This window comes from Pipistrellus hanaki (assembly GCF_964339955.1).
Source record: "Pipistrellus hanaki genome assembly, chromosome: 17".
Taxonomy (NCBI): domain Eukaryota; kingdom Metazoa; phylum Chordata; class Mammalia; order Chiroptera; family Vespertilionidae; genus Pipistrellus; species Pipistrellus hanaki.
The window spans coordinates 36,106,031-36,127,896 of record NC_140519.1 but is presented as its reverse complement, the minus strand read 5'-3'; the positions used below and the strand labels follow the sequence as shown (position 1 = coordinate 36,127,896).

At 42.8% G+C, this 21,866-nt stretch overlaps 1 protein-coding gene across 1 annotated transcript; it reads right to left on the bottom strand.

The window, feature by feature from the left end:
• Positions 1–1,440: 1,440 nt before the first annotated feature.
• Positions 1,441–7,013, bottom strand: ABRA (actin binding Rho activating protein). Its single transcript, XM_084864415.1, has 2 exons — positions 6,173–7,013; positions 1,441–2,043 (listed from the first exon to the last, which is right to left on the bottom strand). Exons 1-2 carry the CDS (start codon positions 6,835–6,837, stop codon positions 1,566–1,568), a joined length of 1,143 nt encoding a protein of 380 aa, XP_084720541.1. The 5' UTR covers positions 6,838–7,013; the 3' UTR covers positions 1,441–1,565.
• Positions 7,014–21,866: the final 14,853 nt, after the last annotated feature.

The following is a 21,866-nucleotide window of genomic DNA, read 5'->3' as shown; positions in this document are numbered from 1 at the left end:
TGTAAGCTCTCTGAGAAGACTTTTTACCAGTAATTCCTTCCTCAAATTCAACAGATTGAACTTTGAAGAACCTGTGTCAGTGCCTACACAAATTAGTGTTGTCCAGAGTGAATATGAGGAAACTTAAAGAATTGGTCTAAATGCACCACTAGTAGCTAGAAGTAACCCAAGTTGTATAATTTTGATGAATTCCAAACATGTAGTAAAAGTATTCTAAACGCAACAGGTAATACAAGAAAATGTCTCTTATTCTTGTACCATATCTTAGAATTTTGACATTGGTTCATGGTTATGATAGAAGCATACATCTTAGATAAAATTCTACTTAGGAATATTGGTCATTTAAATTACAAATTATATTAAATTATATATAAACAGAAATGTACAAGCCTTCTTTAAGAAGTTATTGGAACTTTAATTTTAAACGAATCATACATGAAAACTAACTCCTATAGTAATTTAATCCATACCTATAGTAAACCTAATATTTAACAATTATGAATCTATTATTTTGAGGTCATAATTTGACAGTAATTTCTGTATTTAACACCAAAGTCTATATAATTTAGTAATTTTTATTGAATTCAGTAAAAATTGCAATCACATATTTTCAGCTTATTTTTATAATTATATAAAGGATATTAAATCTGAGACAAAATGAGAAGTAGCTGATTAATGTCAAATATTTCTTTGGCATATTAAACTATTTCACTGTGGCAGGTCTAATATTGCTGTTTTATAATTTTCAGATATTTTATAAAGTTTATTAGAGTATGAAGAAAGGTACATAAACATTCTACTTTATTGTAGAATTTTCTGTACTACTTTATTATATGTTGACATAAACGTAAGTAGCATATTATAATTTTGAGAAAAAATAAACTTCTCCAAGAAGTCCTCCTAGGGCAGGTAAATCAGATCTCTCATCTCTTTTACTTTTATAGCAAAAGTGAACAAAACCACCTTCCCTATTTGTTGGTTCCAAGACTACCAGTGATGTATGTTTTCATGTGATTTGCACAAATGACAAAGGCATGGCTAACTGTAGAAACCTATTAAACCATAAGAAGCCCTCAGAGAAATTTGAGCAATTTCATTATTTTATTTGAAATCTTGATTTTTTGTGTGTGTCTATTTTGTAAGTGATACTATGATTAAAATAATATACAAAGTCAAGCTTAGAAAAGTTTAAGATTTGTTTTGCCAAACTTAATGGAATTCTTTTTTTTTTCTCCTGAAAAATGACATAATATGTACTGCTGATAAGTACCTAAACTCAGCACTCTTCTTATATGTAGTAATTATTTCATTAACGATCTATAATAATGTCTGCAATTAATAGCCAAATATTATTGCCTAAAAAGATAAGTAGAATTTCAAATGCTTGTGTGTGTTTCCTCAAAAATCTTCAAACATCCTCAGAAATAGAATACCCAGAAGTCATTGATGTAAAAATTGTTTAATGTTTCCTACTTATTACAGAACAGTTTGCATTTTAATTCGACTAAGTTAGCATTTAGCATTAAGACATTAGTGGGTCAGGTTTGGCTTTTGCTGTGGAAGGTTCACTCTAGCAGAGTAATCACAACATGGTCATCTCGGCCTTGCCATAGCATCTCTCCTTCGAAGTCCACCAGTCCGTGTTTTCTGGCACGCATGAGTATGCCCACCACTTTATCTGAAATACGAACATATCTGTCAAAAAGATCTCCGAAAGTGACCTGGATCTTGCCATCACGTCTGTGACGAGCCATTGTGCGGATAATGAAGCACATGTCCATAATTTCCCGATGGATGTGTTCCTCGGCTCTCTTGGCCCTCTCGGCGGTTTTGGTTCCCTCCTTGGGCCGGCCGTAGCCTTCGTCTCCCTTGTGGAGGCGGTTGGACATGGCCAGCTGATAATCAAATTCCTCACTGAAAGGGTTGAGCTTCTGGGATTGTATGTGTTCATCAGCCCACTGCTGCCATTTTCCTTTCAGGTCCTGCAGTTGACTGCATTTCCGTTGGGCCTTGCGGTTGAGTTTCTCTGTAAATCTATTTGCCCTAAAGGAGAAAGAGCATGAAGCATCAACAGACTGATATTTTACCACACAAGAGGTGTTCTCTCCTGTGCTTTCTGCACATATGCATCATAACGTAAGCCGTTTTTTTTTTCCATTATAAAAATATGTAAACATAATACAAAGAAATTAGAAATGAAAGAAGAAAAATACAATTGTTTTTAGTTTGTTGTATGTCCTTCTAGATTATTTTGTCTAAATAACAATAAGGTTTTAAGCATCATAAAATAATAATACTATTTGAAGAAAAAAGCTTCTTTATACAAATGTAATGCAGATACATGTATCTTAAATTATATAGTAAGAACATTTTAGAACTGGAATCATGAGTTTATCTATATCTATAGAGGCCTAATATGCAAAGTGTCCCCTCTGGCGTTCAACCGACTGGGAGAGGTAGAGCAGCACTGAATTTGCTCCAGGAGCATGGCATGCCTGAACTAAGTAGCCCTCCTACCCAAACTGTACAATTTACTTTTCAAAACCCAGGAACAATTTCAGATGTGGTATTCCTCACTATACAGACTCGCCTCCTGAACTCTGCTGACTCAAATGCAGGAGGCTAATAGATGCATAGGTTGGCATAAGTGTGTGTGAATTAGCTTTGTTTGCAAGAGGAACGATATGCACTAGAGGGCGAACTTTCCTTAATTCCCAGGCTTTATGTTTCCCAAAGGCCTACCCTCTTAAAATAGAATTCAAACTAGGAATTCACTGCTACATATAACACTGCTATTCTTTGTAGCCACACGGACAAAAGTACATGACAATGTTAACTGTGGAAAAGCAGCATAAAAAAAAACCATGCACAATTATTACAACTTTAAAATATCATATATGAATGGAAAAGTGGTAGGAATTGCATCACATTGAAAATGAAATGGGTTTCTCTCTCTTCCCTGCTGGTCCTCACCATCTACTCCTTCTCCACAGACTGTCCCTGTTCAGCTGCCCAGACTGTTGGCTGCCTGATCTCGTTATCAAAGGAGAGCAAACACTTGTGCCCTTGGGACCATGGCAATCAATGACATGGTCCCAGGGATCCCTGCAGAGCCCAAAGGTCATGCATAGTTGATTTGAGGCTGGGAAATTCTCAGAAGAAAGTGAAGAGAATAACATTGTTCACTAACTCATACTTTTTGTTTCCTGAGCACCAGCTACAGTTCTGGCCTATAGTATGGTACACAACGCATTCTCCCTTTAAGGAGCTTCTAGGCACTTAGACATTTTTTTTTCATTCTTTATTAAAGTATTTATGATATCTGCTGTGTGCCAGGCACTGTTTTAGTTACTTATTGGGTATTCAGTAATGTGAAGAAAAAGAGCAAATAAGCACTAAAAAGATATTCATGAAAGTAATCAGAGTACAAATTTAAGTATGTGGTATAATTTCAACTGTGTAAAATGTGCATGCACCAGACTGAAGGAATCAATGGCATATGGACAATTGGAAATAGTTATGCTGATATCCAGATGATAATTGATTTTTTTCATCTTTAAAAAAATTCATCTAGGTAGTATTATATTGATTTTATAATTTAGAGAAAGCAAAAATTAAGAAAAGTTTCAGTTCAGCATCCAGAGGTCATTTGTTTCACCATATTTTAGCTGGGTCTCTGATTCTTTGAAGTAGTTTTTTTCTTCTAATTTCAATTAGGAACTTAGATTCCCTGAGTTTTGAAATTCTGTCATTTGGAAAAGAGATTGGGGTTGGTGAGATTATAAATCTATGAAGAAGAAACATTTATCTTCTAAAAAAAAGCACCTTCTAAATGTTAATGTGTATTTGTCATATTGTCAAATTGTAATTCCCAATAATAGGAGGGAAGGAAAACAAATGAATTGGTCCTATAAGCAAGAAGTTTTAAATGGAGCTATATACCTTAATGAGTATTAAATTTTTCTCTATCTCACAAACGTTCTGTATCCTTTTTGTCTTTCCAGTTTTTAAAAAAGTGTTAAAATATCAGTTTTAAATCAGGATTAGAAAGACTTATGTCTTAAGTATCTTCTTGGTCAGTGAATATAAGAATCAATATACAGCTTATCTTGTTTTTGTTTTCATTTATAAGTAAAAATGTGCATAATAGTTGAGACTGAGATTTAGGAAGACATTCTAGTATAAATTTATAAGAAGCAAAGCAATATTCAACATTGCATATAGTAATATTTAATCCAAACTTATTTTTTTAGTTTCTTCATTATCAATAAACAAATTTCCTTATATTTGACCAATAAAAATTTCCCCTGTCCTGATATGTGCAAGGTAACTATTTCTTTTAGGCATTATAAGCATTCTTTGTTGGAAAGTCTAAGTTTATTCGTTGAAATAAATTCTGAAATGTATTCCTTATCTGTCAACTTTAAAAATGACATCAGTTTGAGTGATGCTTTCTTATGTGAATGTGGCTCATTGGTTACATGATGAGAATATGAGAACCAACGTTATCATTTTGGTGCAATAATTATGTGGGTAAATTATTAAGTATGAACAAAACCCATGAGAATGTTGTGAGGATTGAATTGATAAATATATGGAGAGTGTTCAAACAAATTCCAGAAGAGAGTGCATGCATTGGAGATGGGTCCCAGCTGTCAACTCCCTGTCTCTGGCCAATTCCAATGTGCTAACAAGAAGTTCTTCACTGTGCTAATCCCAGTCTTTATTCTGTTGGTCTCTATTCTCTTTCTAGCACACAATCACACACAGCCCATATTTCTGGTGGAATGGTTATTTCTGAACATGAATTCCTATTTAAATAGAAATAGAGCACAAATCCAAATCTCTGATCACATCTTCAAGGCACTGCCTGACAGTGGGCCCCATGTGTAAGCATTGCATTTGGAGACAGGCATGTCTCAGCTTTGTCACTAGCCTGCTAGGTAAACTTCCCCTCCAAGCTTCAGTGCTCTCCTTCTAAAACGGGACAATACTTCATAGCATTATTAGTGTTAAAAGGGAAAAGCATGTAAAATACCCAAAGAGCACACTAAATGCACAAGGGATTGTTAAAGTGATCTGTTTGGCATTTCGTTTTTCTTGAAAGTTTGCAATATAGTAGTTCTAATTCTTTCAAAATACCTGTAAAGTCACACACTGTAAGACAGCTCTTTGTCAAATTAGGTAACCAATTCTGTTCTTTAGTTTCTGGTTGTTTCATAAAACTTGAAAAGCACACCTACACTTCTAACTGTTCCCAGAGGGAGTTAGTTTAGAGACATTCATCACATCAGCAGCTTTTCCCATTTGGGGATATCCTGTGTTGTGGAGTGAGATATCCTGACTTGCTAGTATGTGGAGGTGGAGTTAGTGTCTTAAAATAAAGCATGTGTTTCTTGTCTGAATAAGTGCGGTAGTATGAGTCTGTGTGTGTACACGTGTGTATGTGTGTGTGTGTGTGTGTGTGTGTGTGTGTGTGTGTCTGTTGTTTAGCATCTAAATATTTTAGGATTGTGGTATTTGAATTACCTCGCTTTAATAGCATTTCTCTTTGTTTACAGGTGCCTTTTTCCCCTAAAAGTTTGAATAAGTGCTAATTAATGGAATCTAGCCCTAGCTGGTTTGGCTCAATGGATAGAGCATTGGCCTGCGGACTGAAGGGTCCCAGGTTTGATTCCAGCCAAGGGCATGTGCCTGGGTTGTGGGCTTGATCCCCAGTAGAGCTGTGCGCCATGGGCACTATTGGGGGAGATGTGACCCCTGATAAAACTGATTGATTTGAGACAAAGGAAAGGTCTCGCCAATCAATCTACCAGCAAGCACTTTTCTCTACAGAGAAGCCAATATGCTACTCATTGTGCAATTGATTTTAAAATTTTACCCAAAGCACACTCCACCCCTCTCTGGTGGTTCCACTTTTGTTGAGGCTAACACTTGAGTGCTGAGTTCAAAGGGAAAGGAGAGACAGCCTAATGGAGGCGCTCTACCCTAAGGTCCTTGTCTGAGCTGGGCGCTGCCCTTCTAGTCTGGGGCACGCCTTCCCCCAGGCCCTCCCTGCCTGCCAGGCTCTGAGACTCACTCCGACTTCCCTGCTACCTCCCTGCCCCATGGGCTCCCACAGCGGGCTGGGACTCATTGGCAGTCCGAGGAGCCCAAGGATGAATGCACTTACTGGGAGGGCAAGGGCCTTTTGATCCGGGCAGGGGCCACCTGCTCCCCGTCCTGCTCGGGCCTGTCCTCCGTCTCCCCTCCATAGCCGCTGTCCTCCGTGTCTATGCTGTCGCTCCTCCACATGGGCTCGTCCTGCTCCATCTCCTTCCAGCCTTTGGTCAGCTCGGACACCAGGTTGGTGCACTTTCTCCTGCGTGTCGGGGAGGCGTGGCTGTGGAGGATCCTGTCGATGTCATCCTCGGGCTGCCCAGGGCCAGCTCTGCCACCATCCTCGTACCGGTGGCTGAGGTGGCTCACGTCTCCTCCTCTCTCGTAAGCTTTGCTGACAACGGTTTTGGTCACCTCTTTCCTTCTGATCGGGGAGACCTCCGAGGCCTGCCCTGAGCTCGGTCCTTCCCCAGGCCCCGCTGGCTTCAGGGAGGGAGCCTGGGGGGCGCTCTGGGCTTTCTGGTGGGGAGTGGGATGGATCACCGATTTAGGGTCTTGAGGTGGGTCCTGCGTCCCTCCGGGCAGCCAGCCTGCGGGCTCCTGGGCCTGCTTGGTGCTGTTCTCATTTGCCCACTGCTGCCAGCCTCGGGCCAAGTTGATGACCAGGGTGGCCCTGTGTACCTTCCTCAGGGCACTCTTGGCTGGTCCCTCCTCCCTGCCTTTCTCTCCCGCAGTCATGCTACCCTTCTCTTCCGTGCTGATAGCCTGGGCACCCGAGGAAGAGTGAGTGGCGACCAGCGGAGTGCCTCGGATTTAAATAGGAGCAGGGTGTGGGGGTGGGAAGAGAGTTGGGTGACGGTGAAAGTATGTGAAGCATTTCTTGCCAAGATGTGGTGCCTTCCCCCTGATGGCGTGCTTTTTTTAGACCCTGACGGCTCCGGTTTCATCACGGCAGAGGGATCTCTGCCGGTAAAGGACAGGGATCTATCTGTCACTCCTTTTCTTCTCCAGGTGCCAGAGTGGAAATTGCTAGATCGATCATGCGCTCAGCCTTGTTTTCCTTGACCTTAAAATATGGTCCTACCATTTATAGAAGCATAAAATATGTGCACAAGTTGTACTAGGAACATTATAGGTGTGTTCTCATTTAAACCTCATCAGCCCCCAAAATAGCTTCGTCCCATTTCATAGCTGAGTGCAATGAAGTCTAACTTCCTCAAGCAAATAAGATCTGAGATTCGAACCCAGGTCTGTCTGCCTCTTTTCATCCTAGAGAGCAAAGATCCTAAGTTGCCTTTTCCTTTTGTCTTCAACTCTATTCCATACAGACCCGAGAAGGCACCTCGTCCAACCTTCATTTTCCAGATGAGAACATTGAGGCCCACATGAAGGGGATGATAGTAGTCATGTTTTCCAGTCCCAGGTCTGAATTACTGTATAAACAAATCATATTAAATTAAGACCATGGTCAACATTTTGATCCAATCAGTTTTTAAATCTTTACATTAATCTGACACACACATTGAATTTCATAGATTATTTATAACAATCAGTCTTTTCAAATTGTTTGTTATATAAAAATACGTGAATACTATAAGAAGCAACCCCTGTCTGACCTTTTGTTTTTGATAACACAGCCTTCTTTGCAAAAAAAGCCACTCTTTCAATTCTCAAAGCAAAGATTGAAATACAGGTTTTTAAAAAGGACAGGATAGATAGGGCAGTTGGATAGAAAAGGAACCATCTGTGATGTCTACTAACCACATAAAATGATCAGAGCTCAGCACTGAAAGTTCTTAAAGTAAGGCGAATATGTTTGTTTCATACAGCAGTTCTGTAGACTTGAATACTGTATCCTTTTCACCAATCTTGTCACACAGTTAACTGCACTGATAGAAAACGGCTGTCAAAAATCGTGCAAATAGGTATGAACGTTAATTACTTCTGATAGTAAGGCCACTATATTTTTTAAATGTCTTTTTTTTTTTTTTGGTCATGGAGGTCATTTGCCTCCTAGGATTATAACAATTTGGGAGAGGTTTTATTACTCTATCTAGAAATCTGTCCCAAGTGTTTTCAGAATTCAACATTATCTGATAAGAGTGACTGAGCTTCAACAATGCACAGCCTAAATCCCTCCCGATTAATTAAGGGGAAACGATCACAAGAAGGAAAACCGTTACAGACGAAGATTAGATTTGAAGCCCGAAGTTTCTGGCATTCTTTCTGGGGATGGAGATGCCGTGCACACTGCTTGGTTCCTATTAAGATTCCCTTCATCCCTCTTGTACCGCCTTGGGAAGGGATGGCGTTCTGCAGAGATGCCTGTGCGCTTAGCCTAGGATCAGGCTAATTGGCGTTTTCTAAGGGGTGTTTCTGCTTTGATGACCACACCTGCTCCCCATTCAATCCTGACAGAGGGAGAACAAATGGAGACAGTCAAGTGTTACTTAGTCTTTCATGGCATTACAGTCAGCTGCCTGAGGTGGGGCCCGGGGCTGTCAACAGATAGTCTTGGCCAGTGGTCGACAAACTGCTGCTCGGGAGCCACATTCAGTTCCTTGGGCCCTTGAGTGTGGCTCTTCCACAAAATACCATGGCCTGGGCGAGTCTATTTTGAAGAAGTGGCGCTAGAAGAAGTTTAAGTTTAAAAAATTTGACTCTCAAAAGAAATTTCAATCGATGTCCTGTTGATATTTGGCTCTGTTGACTAATGAGTTTGCCGACCACTGGTCTTGGCAAAAAAGATTCAGTTCCTAAAAGAATTGGTTATTCCTTCTGAGATTTCACTTCCTTGGCAAATGTGGACCCTCCTTCATACTTCTCCAGGAGAGTGAGCATTCCTTCCCTTACGCAAGATCTGTGTGCCACCTATGGTTGCGCGTCCTCCGACTACTACAGCGTCCTACTTGAAAAGAAGATGTTAAAGAGGAAAATGAAGTCTCCAGAACAAAGATAGAGTGAAATAAGGAGTTTACTGTGTGAATTTGCTACAAAACCGTGAGATTAGAGACTGTAGGCGGAGCTGCGGACCTGATTAAAAAATCATTGACACCTACAAAATTTCTTACGTGTTTATTGAAAAAAAAAAAAAAAACAGTTATTATTTGAGCAATTCTAGGGAGGGGAAGGTACTTATACACTTCCCTGCATGATACACTTGGAAGTCAGGTGGACCTACCCATCATGACCAGCTATGTAACCTTACCACACAGACTTTAAAAACTGACATGTGCTCAGAGCTCCTGTGAAACAATGGGTTGATTCTACCTAAAGGTAAACAAAAGAAGCGCTTCACTTGTTTAGTTTCAGAAAAGGCAGAATGAGAGGGCTTTGAGAAGTTCTGACCTCAGTTGAATGCACTCCATGCTTGCGGAAGGGATGCAGTGGGCCAGCCCTGATGGTAGACAATATGGGAGTGGGCATAAAGCTGGACAAAGCAGAAACTAATTCCAGGGTTTTCCCAGTCTAGCCACGAAAAGGCATGCATACAACCGCCTTTAATAGTTTGGGGAGAGCTAACATTAGAAATAAAAAGAACGCTTTGGCCGGTTGCTCAGTGGTTAGAGCGCTAACCCACACCACAGGGTCCTGTGTTGGATTCCCAGGCACGATTCCCAGTCAAGGGCACGTATATAGGTTGCGGGCTCTTCCCCATCCCCCCCCCCCCCCTTTATGCTCCCCTCCAACCAAGATCTGAAAAGCAATGGAAAAAACACCCTTGTGTGACAAACAAAAATAAAAATAAAGCTTTATGGGATCATTGAGCAGCAAAGGGTGATTGATTCTGTTGGGAGGAGGAGCGGGAGAAGTTGGGGCTGTGGTCAGAGGTCGCGCGAGCGCACTAACAGCCTCTGAATGTGTGCGGGTGGGCTGGCCCGGCACAGGACCGCCCACCCGCCAGCCCCACCGGCCCGCCCTTCTCTGGGCGAGGTCTCTGGTCCAGAAGGAGCCCCTCCTTCCTGCTCTCCGCCCGCCCGGGGGGAGAGAGGCTGCCCCACGCCCCCCACCTGCACTGGACGGCGGGGGCCCAGCTCAGCTTCCCCAGCAGGAGGAACCAGCAGGCGGACAGCCCAGAGCCCAGCATCCGGAGGCCCGCGGCTCCTCTCGCTCCAAAGGCTGGTTCCCTACAAGACGGTGGTTGTGGGGGCCCAAGGCCAAGGCCAGAGGTGGTGGTCCTCTCAGAGTGGAGGCCCACCAGCAAAGCCCGCCACCCGCCCCAAGGGCGCATGGCCCCCCTGGGCAGCATCCCCTCGGGGCCTGGACCCAAGAGCAAGCCCCCCCACCCCCCATCTGCCCATCTGCACGCGGCCGCCCTCCGTGGGCCAACCGCCCCCGCCAGCCGTTAGCCCTGATCCGTTAGCCCTGGTGGCTGAGCTGGAGCGGCGGCGCCAGGAGCTCCCAAGGACCCCTCCCACCCAAAGCAATAGAGGTAGCAGCCAACTTTTCTAAAACAGTGGCCAATTCAAGGCAGATTGGGGGGGGGGGGGGGGAAGAAAAGGGGAGCTTTTCCAAGTGTGGAAAGGATACCATGAAGAAACAACAGGAACGAAGTTCAAAGGCAGGAGGACCCAGAAGAGAGACCACACACCGGCCCGCCCCCCGGGGTCCCGCAGATCTCCTTAATGCCAGGTGAGTTGGGTTGGGGCAAAACACAGGGCAATGAGGTCTGGACTTTTACAGCAACTTGACCAATTGTTGAACCGGTGACAGTTACATGCAGGCACACTCTTTCTCACACACAAACACAGTAGCACTGGGTGAACCAACACAGGGTAACATGTCTCTGGACCCAGGTAAGACGTTTAAAGAAGAGCAGACAGTGTCTATGGGGCAAGAACAAGGCGCCAGGAAGCGGTAGGATAGGCCTTTGAAGAAGCTGGAGCGACATCCTAAAGAACACCCAGCTAAGGAATCCGTGTTTTATCACGCGGGACTGGTCGCATCGCTGAGGGATGCTAAGCCTCCATGTGGTATCAAAGTTGTGTTACCAAATGATCAATTCTAGATCCTGCAAAATGGTGTTTGGGTTTGAAAAAGATAAGACTAGGGTAGAGAGACTGTCTACAGGGGTTACTAAAATAATACTGAATTATGCCTGGCTGGTGTGTTCAGTGGTTGAACAACAAGTATGATGTCACTGGTTCCATTCCTGATCAGGGCACATGCCTGGGTTGCAAGCTTGATCCCCAGTAGGGGGCATGCAGGAGGCAGCAGATGGATGGATACATCTCACTGATGTTTTTCTCTCTCTCCCTCTCTCTCTAAAAATCAATAAAAACATTAATAATACCGAATTGCTAAAATTTGGAAAGAACCAAATGAGGATTTGAAAGATTTGAGAGCCAGCGAGAGTAACATTATAAGGTCATAGGGAACAACTAGTTGCTGTGGGTGATGGGTGTCCGGGAGGAGCCTGAGGTTTCAGTGTAAGTGACAGGTGTGAGGAGGTGCCCTGAGCCAGGAGAGGATAGGAGAAGGAGAGGATCCATGTGAGAAGGAAACATTTTCATCTTGAGTTGAGGGAACTCTGCAGCATGCATGTGGAGTGGAGATGTCGAGGAGTGAGAATACCCAGGAATATGGCCCCTGTGGTCAGGCAGAACGGGGTGCAAATCCAGGCTCTGTGGTTAGCAAGGTGACCTAGGACGTGTAATTGATTTTGTCTAAGGTTCACTTTCTTTACCCATAAGATTGGTATTATCAGAGCATTTACCTCATGGCATCAGTGCAGGGATTGAGTTGACACTTAACACCATGCCTGGCACATGCATGCTCTCAGTAAGAGATTGTTACTAATATTTTTATTTTGAATCAGAGTTAGAGAATTGACGCTTCTCAAATAGTTCTGTTTGACCAAGGACAGGACTGATGCCAGCCCCGTGGCAGGGCGAGTCTTCAGGTGGAAGGGTCAAGCGAAGTCACTTGTAGGGAGTGGAGGCTTCAAGGAGAAGCTTATTTATAGTGTTTTATTTTAAGATAATTTATAGCGAGGCTCTTCAGGCCGTGCCTCAAGGTTTCCTCATCCTGGTGAGGGTCAAGTGAGGTCTCAGTTACTTGGTAGCGATAACCGAAGAGTTGAGCACAGACTTAGCTGGAACCTCCTAGAACATAGAACGTACGGTTTACAATCACTGAGGATCACATTAGGATCTTAAATCGCATTGGGATCCCATGTGGAGCTTTAAAAACTAGAGATGCTGAAGTACTGCCTCTGCAAACAGGACTTGGGTGAGGTCCTGGCACCACTTGAATCTAATGTGCCCTCAGGATGGAGACCCATGGTTCTAGCTTCCAGAGTCTGTGGTCCAATAGACAGCATGCGGGTTTGAAGAGTGTTGTGACCAGGAAGTAGCCCAGGTATGGGTTCAAGCAGATTGGCTTTGCATTGTGGATCTCTCTGAAACTGTGTAACCTTGGAGAAGTTAGTCAGATCCTCTGAGACTCTATTGCCTTGTCTGAAATGCCAATGATTTTACTTTCCCCCATGCTGTTTACATGCTCATATGAGATGAAGCCTGGGAAGCATCATTTTGACACATTAGCACACTCGCTCCTCTTCGAATGCTTTCTTCACTTGACTTCTGGAACAAAGTGCCCTCTAGGTTTTCCTTCTGCATCACTGGCCGCTTCCTCTCAGTCTCCTCGGCTGGTACCTGCTTCCCTCCCCAGCGCCTAGCACCGGTGTGTGCAAGGCTCGGCCAGGTCCTCATCACTGCTGTTTACATTCACTTCCCCGGTGATCTCAAGGCTTTCAGTGCCTTCCCAATGATGACGCTTCCCATATCTGAACCTCCAGCCTGACCTAGCCCTTGTACTCTGGCTTGTCTATCCAACAACCTGGAAGGCATCCATTCTGGATATCTGTCCAATGGCTAGCTCCATCTTACCAGCACAAAACTCAACTCAGTCTTTCCAACTTGAGCTTTTCAGCTCAAAGTCGGCTTTGTTCTACCAGTTGCTCAGACGAAAAGAAAAATTGAAGTAATCTTTGACTCCTTTTCTTCTCTCATATCCTACATTCAGGTATTTTGCATATACCTTGAAATGAGTCCAGATTCTGACCACTTATCACCATTAAAAAAATTTATTTTTAATTTCAGAGAGGAAGGAAGAGGGAGAGAGAGGCAGAATCATTAATGATGAGAGAGAATTATTGATGGGCTATGTCCTGCATGCCCCCTGGCCCCACCACTGGAGATCCAGCCCACAATTTGGGCATGTGCCCTGATTGGAAATCAAACAGTGATTTCCTGGTTCATAGATCCATACTCACCCATTGAGCCACACTGGCCAGGCCACTTATAACAATCTTTACAGCCATGGACCTTCCCACCTCTGCCACCTGGACCATTTGCAGCTCAATCCACCATCAATGCTTGTGTGGGTTATTGTGTAGTTTTCTTAATTGATCTTCTACCTTGTCCACATGTTGTCAATTCTCAACTTTAGCCAGATCCTTTAAAAACAGAAGGCAGATACTATCACTTTGATTTAAAATTATCTGTAGTGTTAGCCTCAGAATAAAAGCCAAAATCCTCACGGTGGTCTGCAAAGTCTTAAAACTTTCTCCTGGTTAGCTCCCCAACTGCTTCTACTGACTCCTCTACTCCATGACCACCCTGCCTCAGTCATCCTGACTGCCAAGCTTGCACCTGCCATGGAACTTTGCCTTATCCTCCTATTCCCCACCAAGCTTGGTGTGACTGCCCCTGCATATTCAGGAGACACAATAAAGTCTGTTTGAACACAAGAGACTCTCCTCTTAAGAGCAATGCTGCCTTTTCTGTACAACAGGTAGTAGTACTTTCTTGTATTTCTTCCTTCTGCAGTAAAGAACGAGGAAGGAGGCTCAGTGAGGTTTGAGGCCAGAGAGCTACACAGGTGAGATCAGAGTTCAGAGGAACTTAAAGTCTCGATGAGAAATGCACGTTTTAACCTGAAGAATGGCTTGATCAAATTCGAGTTTTATTTCATTTTATTGATTGATTTTAGAGAGAGAGAGAGAGAGAGAGAGAGAAAGAGAGAGAGAGAGAGAGAGAGAGAGAGAGAGAGAGAGAGAGGAGAGAGAAACATCAATTGTTGCTCCCCCTATTTATGCATTCATTGATTGTTTTTTGTATGTGCCCTGACTGGAGTTACAATAGAACCTACAACCTTGGCTTACGCTATATCCAACCAGGCCAGGGCCATAATTGCATTTTAACAAATTCACTATATTAGTGGTTCAAAGGATGGTTTCAAACATGGTATATGGGCAAGAATAGAGGCTGAGATCATTTCTATCAAAACGCCCCTCTCCCCCCACCATGGGCAAGATGTTTGGGGGAAGGGTCTCTGGCCTCCTTCCTATCCCCTTTACAGAGAAGCCTGTAGAACATTCAGGCTAAGTTACCCAGTAGACAGGGATTGGGGGTCAGGGAAAAGGTCTGGGCTCTGATAAAGATTAGAGCATCGTTTTGGGTCATGGAGACTAAATTGTGCCAGGTCACAGAGTCCACAAGAGTTACCAGGGCTCAAACCCAGACACTGACTTCAGAGTTGGGGCTTCGAATGCCTGTGCTCCCTTAAGTTACTGTTCTCCTCCTTGCTCCACCCCCACCTGGAAAAACAGAACTTCACAGCTTGTGACACCACTCTCTAAACAAGATCTAAATATAGAGCTTCTTCGCTCTGACTTTTATCTGCTCCTGTAAAACTTTCCTTTCCTTAAGAGCCAAGTGTCTCTACGTGACCTGATGGAGGTGTTAGCTAACTTGACTGTGGTAATAATTTTGTGACATGTGTGTATTATACCAACACATTTACAGCTTACACTTACACAATTTATCAATTATTTCTCAGTAAATTTGGGGAAAGGGTATCTTTAGAAAGTAGCCTATACTTATTAATTTATAGCCTCCTATTCCTTTCTCAACTCATTCAACTTACAATTCTTATTTCTGCCCCAAACTCAGTTTAGTCAAGGTCACAGCTGGCTGCTTCATTGCCACATCTCAAGCTCCATCTTTAGTTAAGTAGGACACAGTCTACAGACTCTGCCATATGGTTAATGACTCAAAGTAGCTGAGATGGGTTAGAATCCATCGAGCAGGAAATCAAGAGGGATACTGAGAAGGCCTGGCAGTGGTAGATTGTAGAAGGATTTTGTAAAAACACATTTTATGGAAGGAAGAGGTTCACCCTCTAGAAAAACATACAAACAAACAAAAAAAAAACACCCTAAATAAACACACACGTGACTTGTATGCTACAGTGAGTACAGAAATCTGGGGCCAACCTGGCAATGAAAAGCCTTCTAACCTTTGAAAAGCAGTGGCTAACTGGAGAAACCTGTAGGGCAGGTAAAGAGGTACAAGCATAAGGTGATGTGACACAGGAACTGCATGGATGTACCATTTCTGCAGGTAACAGTCTAGATTGGTTGTACAATAGAAAGTACTATGACATGCAGAAGCCATTCTGGTGACCTCATCGTCAGAATGGACATGGTCAAGGTGAAGAGATTCTGTCTATGTAGCTTCTTGTGTTAGAGTGCTTCAGGTGAACTCAGGAGGAGTTCTCCTTCCTGGCAGGGTGATACAGCCGCCTGTGGGAGGCACCACGTGGGGAGGGGCAGCAGGGGGTCTTTGGGACCCGAGGGTGGCTTCCAGCCAAAAGCCAGCAAAAAGCGAGGCCCCATCATCAGGCTGCAGGGAAATTCTTTCTGCCTATCACCCGAGAGACCTTGGCAGCAGATTCTTCCCCAGATGAGCCTGCGGATGAAAATGCAGCCCCATTGGCACCTTGGTCACAGCCTTGTTAGACCATGAGCAAAGGACTTTTAAGTCATGTCCGGCCCTTGACCAACAGGAAGTGTAAGTTTATAAAGGTGTGCTGTTGTAAGCTGATTATATCCAGAGAAACCCAGTACATCAAGGGCAATCTTTTTGTCCACTCTGTTTGTTTTAGTTTGCCTAAAACATGAAAAAGGCACAAAAAAGAGTATTAACCATGGAGTTATTTACAGATTAATTAGTAATATGTAAAGTGCTTAGAACTGTGCTTGGTAAAACATGGTAATTGCTTTAAAAAGTTGTACTATTATAGCCTATTACTAGTACAAAAGAAGTACATGAATAATTTCCTGTCGTTTGAAAACTGCTTTTTAATGAGGCTGCCACAGAGACAGAGTGAATGGCGGTCCAGGAATTAAGTTGTGTTTTTGTAGATGAGCTCCCAGGACATCCCAAGGGTGTCTTTGGAATTTACGCGGGTAAACATGTAAATGCTGCCAAGGTCTATGTAGCTTCTTGTGTTAGGTTTATTCACCGAAGAGAATCTATCCAGCTTCTCCTGGTTACAATGCTACCTGCAAACCGTATATCCTGTCTTCCAGACAGGATAATTGAGCTGTGGGGGAAATCATTCTTCCACCTTGTGCAAGAAACACATGACAGAGAGAGAACTGAAATCTAGCAATTGATTCCAGCTCAGATTCCCTGAACTGCATAGGCTGTGTTGTGGCCCTGATGGGTTCGGGTAAGGATGGAGCATAAACAGACACTGCCCAATGCAAATTCCAACACTTGTTTCTTTCTTCTGTCTGCCCCTCTGAACCCGCCAACCAATAAACCTTCACCCTGCAACAGAAATTTACAAACAAAACTTTGTTTTGGGACTTGCCAAATGTTACTTCTGATGACACGCCCTCCCCTGAAGGCATACTCGGACCAAAGCTGCATGGCTGCTATCCTGACAATAAAACTAGAATGGGAAATAAACCAGACTCTTTTCCTGAAAAGGAAAAACACTTTGTTTATCCCCAACCTGCATCTTCATGTGCAGTGCAGCTCCCACAATTACCTTCCTGTCATTATCAGTGCCAATGCTGCCTTCTTTGTGGAATGACCTTGTGCATTGTATTTAAAGAACTGTTCAGATCCTTTTAACTATAAAGCCTTTTCAGGAGGCTTGCATCTGGCAGCTCCTGTCATATTGCTCTTTGTTATAAAGCTCCGTATGCATTCAGGAGTGCTTTTGGTTCTTCCCTATGAAAGACACACATTTGATTCTTGGCCAACACCACAGGTGAGGTCACCCTATAACTGAACTTGCACAAACCACCTGCTGCTATGTGCTACCCAGTTCCCACAAACTCCCTCCCTCTCCCTCCTTCCCCCCAGAAACCTTTTCTAAGCCGCTAAAGGATGAGATAAGAAAACAGGTTTATCTCCCCCAGTCCTTGTTTTTCTTTTTATTCTTTTATCAAGGGTTTAGGTTTGTTGCTCATGTAAATGGGCTATTTTCAGGGCAGTCTGCTTGCTGAGGAAGGGAAGTGGCTGAGTTGTGGAAACTGTATGCCCTCAGATCTGATAGAATGCATTTTTTTCTTGTTTGTTAATCAATTTAATATGCCGTTTTTGAAGTTTACAACCTACATCTCAGTTAATATACGGGTATCTGCATGTATATATAACTACTTATTTATGTGCTCGCATTAGTTTCTAATGTACTCTAGCCCTAAGATGCCAACACCAGTGACAATTCTTTATTGTGTTTTAAAATAGAGTATTTGTAACCCATTCAAAAATACTTGATTTAGGGATAGTAAAAAAGAGTGAGCATAAGCTTTCCTTTAGCATATTATTAAGGCTAAATATATCTAAATAACGCCAATACAATACAATAATGATGATGATAATAATTATACCTTCTTTTAAATCTGAATCCAACTAAGTATGTATTAATTTTTAATAACTGTTAGAAAAATTACATGACAAATTCTTGAAGAATCAAAGACAAACAGTGCTCAAGAGTAAGAAAGATATTTTAAGGAGCAGATTTTCTTTCAGAAAGCTCTTACAATCATGGTGTTTTCATGAAAACACTTGACTAAGTATGGGAAAAATTATTTTACATGAGGCAAATGTAAGGCAGTGAGCTTAACTGCACCTCAGCATAAGAAGCACAGCAAAGGTACCAGGTCTATATTACCTTGTATTTTATTGTTCCTGTGTGCCTTGTAATGCATGCTTTGGAGACAGTAAAGGCTGCAAAAGGGAATAATTAGATGCAGTGCACACAGACACAGCTAGCACATATAAGCACCACTTGTTCTCCACACCCCCTCCGCTCCAGGGATCTGTAGACACCCCCACCCCAACAACGAAAGTTTTAACACCTGACACACTTGGACTTTTGAGACCTGCCTCAAATTCAGTGCCAGTGGTTCTCGTGTTAGAAAAAGCCGGAGAAGAACCAAGCAATACTTACAGAGATGGAGTTACATTTATTACGCGCGGGTCCAGAGGAAAATGTCACTCAAATTCTGGGCCCCACCATGGAGGAACTTTCCCTATTTATATGTTTTTACCTTCTTTGTCTCCCAATATGGGGTGTTTCTGGCTTCCTTTGCAAGTTCTTAAAGAGCCCGTACGTGCTGGGGCCTTGAGACCTCAACCAAAGGCCTGGCCTGGTGCCAGCACTGATAATTTCATCCGGGGAAGATTTAATGGCCTCTCTGAAGTGGGAGTAGTCTCATTTTCCTTATTATTTAAGCAAGCAAGCGTTTACAGAAGCCAAATAGCAGGGTTAGAATTTCAAACAGCAGTTTTTGTATAAGATGGATGCTACATTCTGTTTTGAATGTTACCCATGGATACGGTTTTTCAATGAGTAATTGTGATGCAAGTGGCTTTAAGGGCACGTAGCTGTCCTTAGAAGGACAGTGGTAAGTCTTCTTTCTGTTGCAGTGTGTTTTGTTACATTTTCATCTCAAACTCTAAAAAATGTTCTCCTGTTCTGAAAAGTTCCCACCTGGAAAGCTACATGATGGGGTTTGGTATTTGAAAATCTGAGTACCCTAATGAGGCTGCTTCAGTCCTCTTGCTGAGACACGAAAGGGGTGAAGAGAAATGGTGTCTCTACAACTGTAATCTCTGGAGACCAGGAATGGTGCCAGAACAACTTCTTAAAGGGAGCTACGTTGCCATAAATCTTGCTGGTTATGGTAAGTGGGCCTCAAACACATAGAAATAAAGAAGAGATTGTGACCTTTTCTGGAAGATAGAGTATATGCATTGAGCTGGATAAACCTCATGAGTTGATTTTAAGTGAGGGAGGACTAGTAAATGAGGCTTGAAATATCTATAAGCAAACCACTCTAGTCTCTCTGCAATGATGATATGACACGGTTAAAGCAGCATTTCTGTAGTAACGATCTACAGTACATTTCCAACATTATCTAGATGTCTCTCTCCAATGACAAGACTAATTCTTAGGGAAGGAGGTTAAAGATTAAAAATTCAGATGTTTTTATCTGATTCAAAGGCTGTTCAGAAATACTATCTTAGGATAGGTTAATCTCAACCTTTATTTTATATGAGTCAAATTGATCATTTCCTCTTTAAGGCCATAACTCATTTGCATTTCTAATCCCCCTTTTCCAAGTAAAACTTTCTTCTAGTTTGCAACAGCCCACTCATGTCAACCAGATGCAGATATTGCTGATTGATAACCAGTTTACTTTTGCTCCTTCCAAGGTCATGTGTACTCAGGTGGCTTTCTAGGTCTCACTCCTGAATGCTGTTGGTGCCATTTTGTGGTTTCCGATGGAGTGACAGACCTGAGGCTCATAGCCTGGTTTTCCAGTCAGCTGCTGGATAATGTGATCTCATTTTCCCTCCTGCTACAGTTTCCCTCTGAGCTTGGCTTCCAGAAACAACTCAGTTACATGTTAGTCTAAACATACAGCTGAGTTGCTTGACCTTTCTATTCTGCAGAGTCTCTCGGGGCACATCTGGCTATCGGCTGCCTTCTTTCTCATGTCATAGCACCAGGCAGAACATGTTCCTATTCACCACTTTTCCAGCCACTGGCTGGGCTGCACAGCAGGCGGCTGTGTTGTGATTGGGAAGTAGCCTTCTAACTGACCTAATATTTATTTAACCGAAAGCAACCTCTGGGGCTAACCCACAATCAGAGGGAGCCTCCGGCAGGCATTTTTTGTACACCAAGTGTGCATTCAGCATGCCAGGAACTTGTGATTAGAAACTTCGGTAGGGAGGGCTTTATATTCACGCAGGCTCCTGGAATACCTTTGGGGTTCTCAACTTATAGTGGGGACATTGGTGAAATATGGAAGGGAAACAGCAGTGCAGTGGATATTACAGTATAGGTCAAGATACAAGCGGAGATCTGTGTTAGAGGCAATCCCTTTGGTTAAATGGATACTTTTAGTGCATTTAAGTGAAAGCAGCGTTTTATTTTAAAGTGACTAGGTGTGAATAAAATGAAACAAAAATTTTACTTAAAATAAAAAAAAGGATAAACCACGAATTGCTATGTTTTAATCTTTTTAAAGCTCTCAAGTATAAAAATATTTAGGCAGATTAAAAAGAAATCTTCTTCCAAAGATATGTTTTTGTCAATTCTAGAGAGAAAGGAAGGGAGAGAGAGAGAGAGAGAGAGAGAGAGAGAGAGAGAGAGAGAGAGACAGAGACATCAGTGTGAAAGAGAAACACCAACCAGTTGCCTCCCATATGTACCCTGGCCTGGGATTGAACCTGCAACCTAGGTATACGCTCTGACCAGGAATCAAATCAAACCCATGACCTTTTGGTGTATGGGACAACTCTCCAACCTACTGTGCTACCTGGCCAGGGATGGACTGATCTTTAAGTTGCATTGCAGGTCCTCAGTTTTTCTTTCTCATAAGTCAACTTATTTCTTAATCAACCCAGCTCTTCTTATCCTCAAAACTATCCTAGAAAATCCATATATCAATCCCATGTAATCCATAACTCTCCCACTTCACCTGGTACCTGGACCAAAGATAGCTATTAGCCAGCCACCACTTATCTATCTTTATAGCTGGCCTCCACACCAGGCGCTCTACCCCTTGTTCAATCCTCACTTCTTTGGCCTCTCTTCTATGTCTTTCTATTACTCATGGAGGTAAATGTGTTCCTAGAGAGCAGGAGCCATGTGACAAGCACTATAACAATGTCAGTAATCCCTGAGACATAGTGTTGGTATAAACGATATTATAGTATAGTTGTTGGGAGGCAAGAGCAAAGGACCTAGCTCTTGGGATGCTTCTTCTTGGGGTGCTCTCCAGGAACAGAGCCGCCATGCCAGGAGATGCCACGCCAAGTGGGTTGGTCATACATAACACGTTAGTTAGTAGTTGTCAGCTGAGTTCCCAGTCCACACCCAGTTATGAGTAAGGCCTCTTGGACCTCCAGCTTAGTCGAGTGATCAGAATCTTTAGCCCAGCAGCCATGTAATTGCACCTACATCAGAGTCCCTGAAAGGGAACCTCCAGATGACCCTGGTCAACCAACAGAACCTTTTTCTAGATAGCAAAAGTGTCTCCTTTTATTTTCTCCTTTTGTTAGTCCTCACCTGAGGATATTTTTCCATTGATTTTTAGAGAGAGTGGAAGGGAGAGGGAGAGATGCACAGAGAGAAACATCGATGTGAGAGAGACACATTGATTGGTTGCCTCCCACACACACCCTGACCAGGGCCAGGGATTTAGCCTGCAACCCAGGTATGTGTCCTTGACTCTGAGTCAAATCCTTGACCCTTCAGTCCGAGGACTCTATTCACTGAACCAAACCAGCTAGTATCTGGTTTACCAGCAGTATTTCTCTTTTTAATAGAGTAATGATCATCTGTAGTTTTATTAAGACTTTTATTGGACCCTTTGAAGTATATAAGTCTTCTAAGAATCATCAGGGTATTGTGTCTCACCTATGGTTGCCAAATAAAATATAGTACAC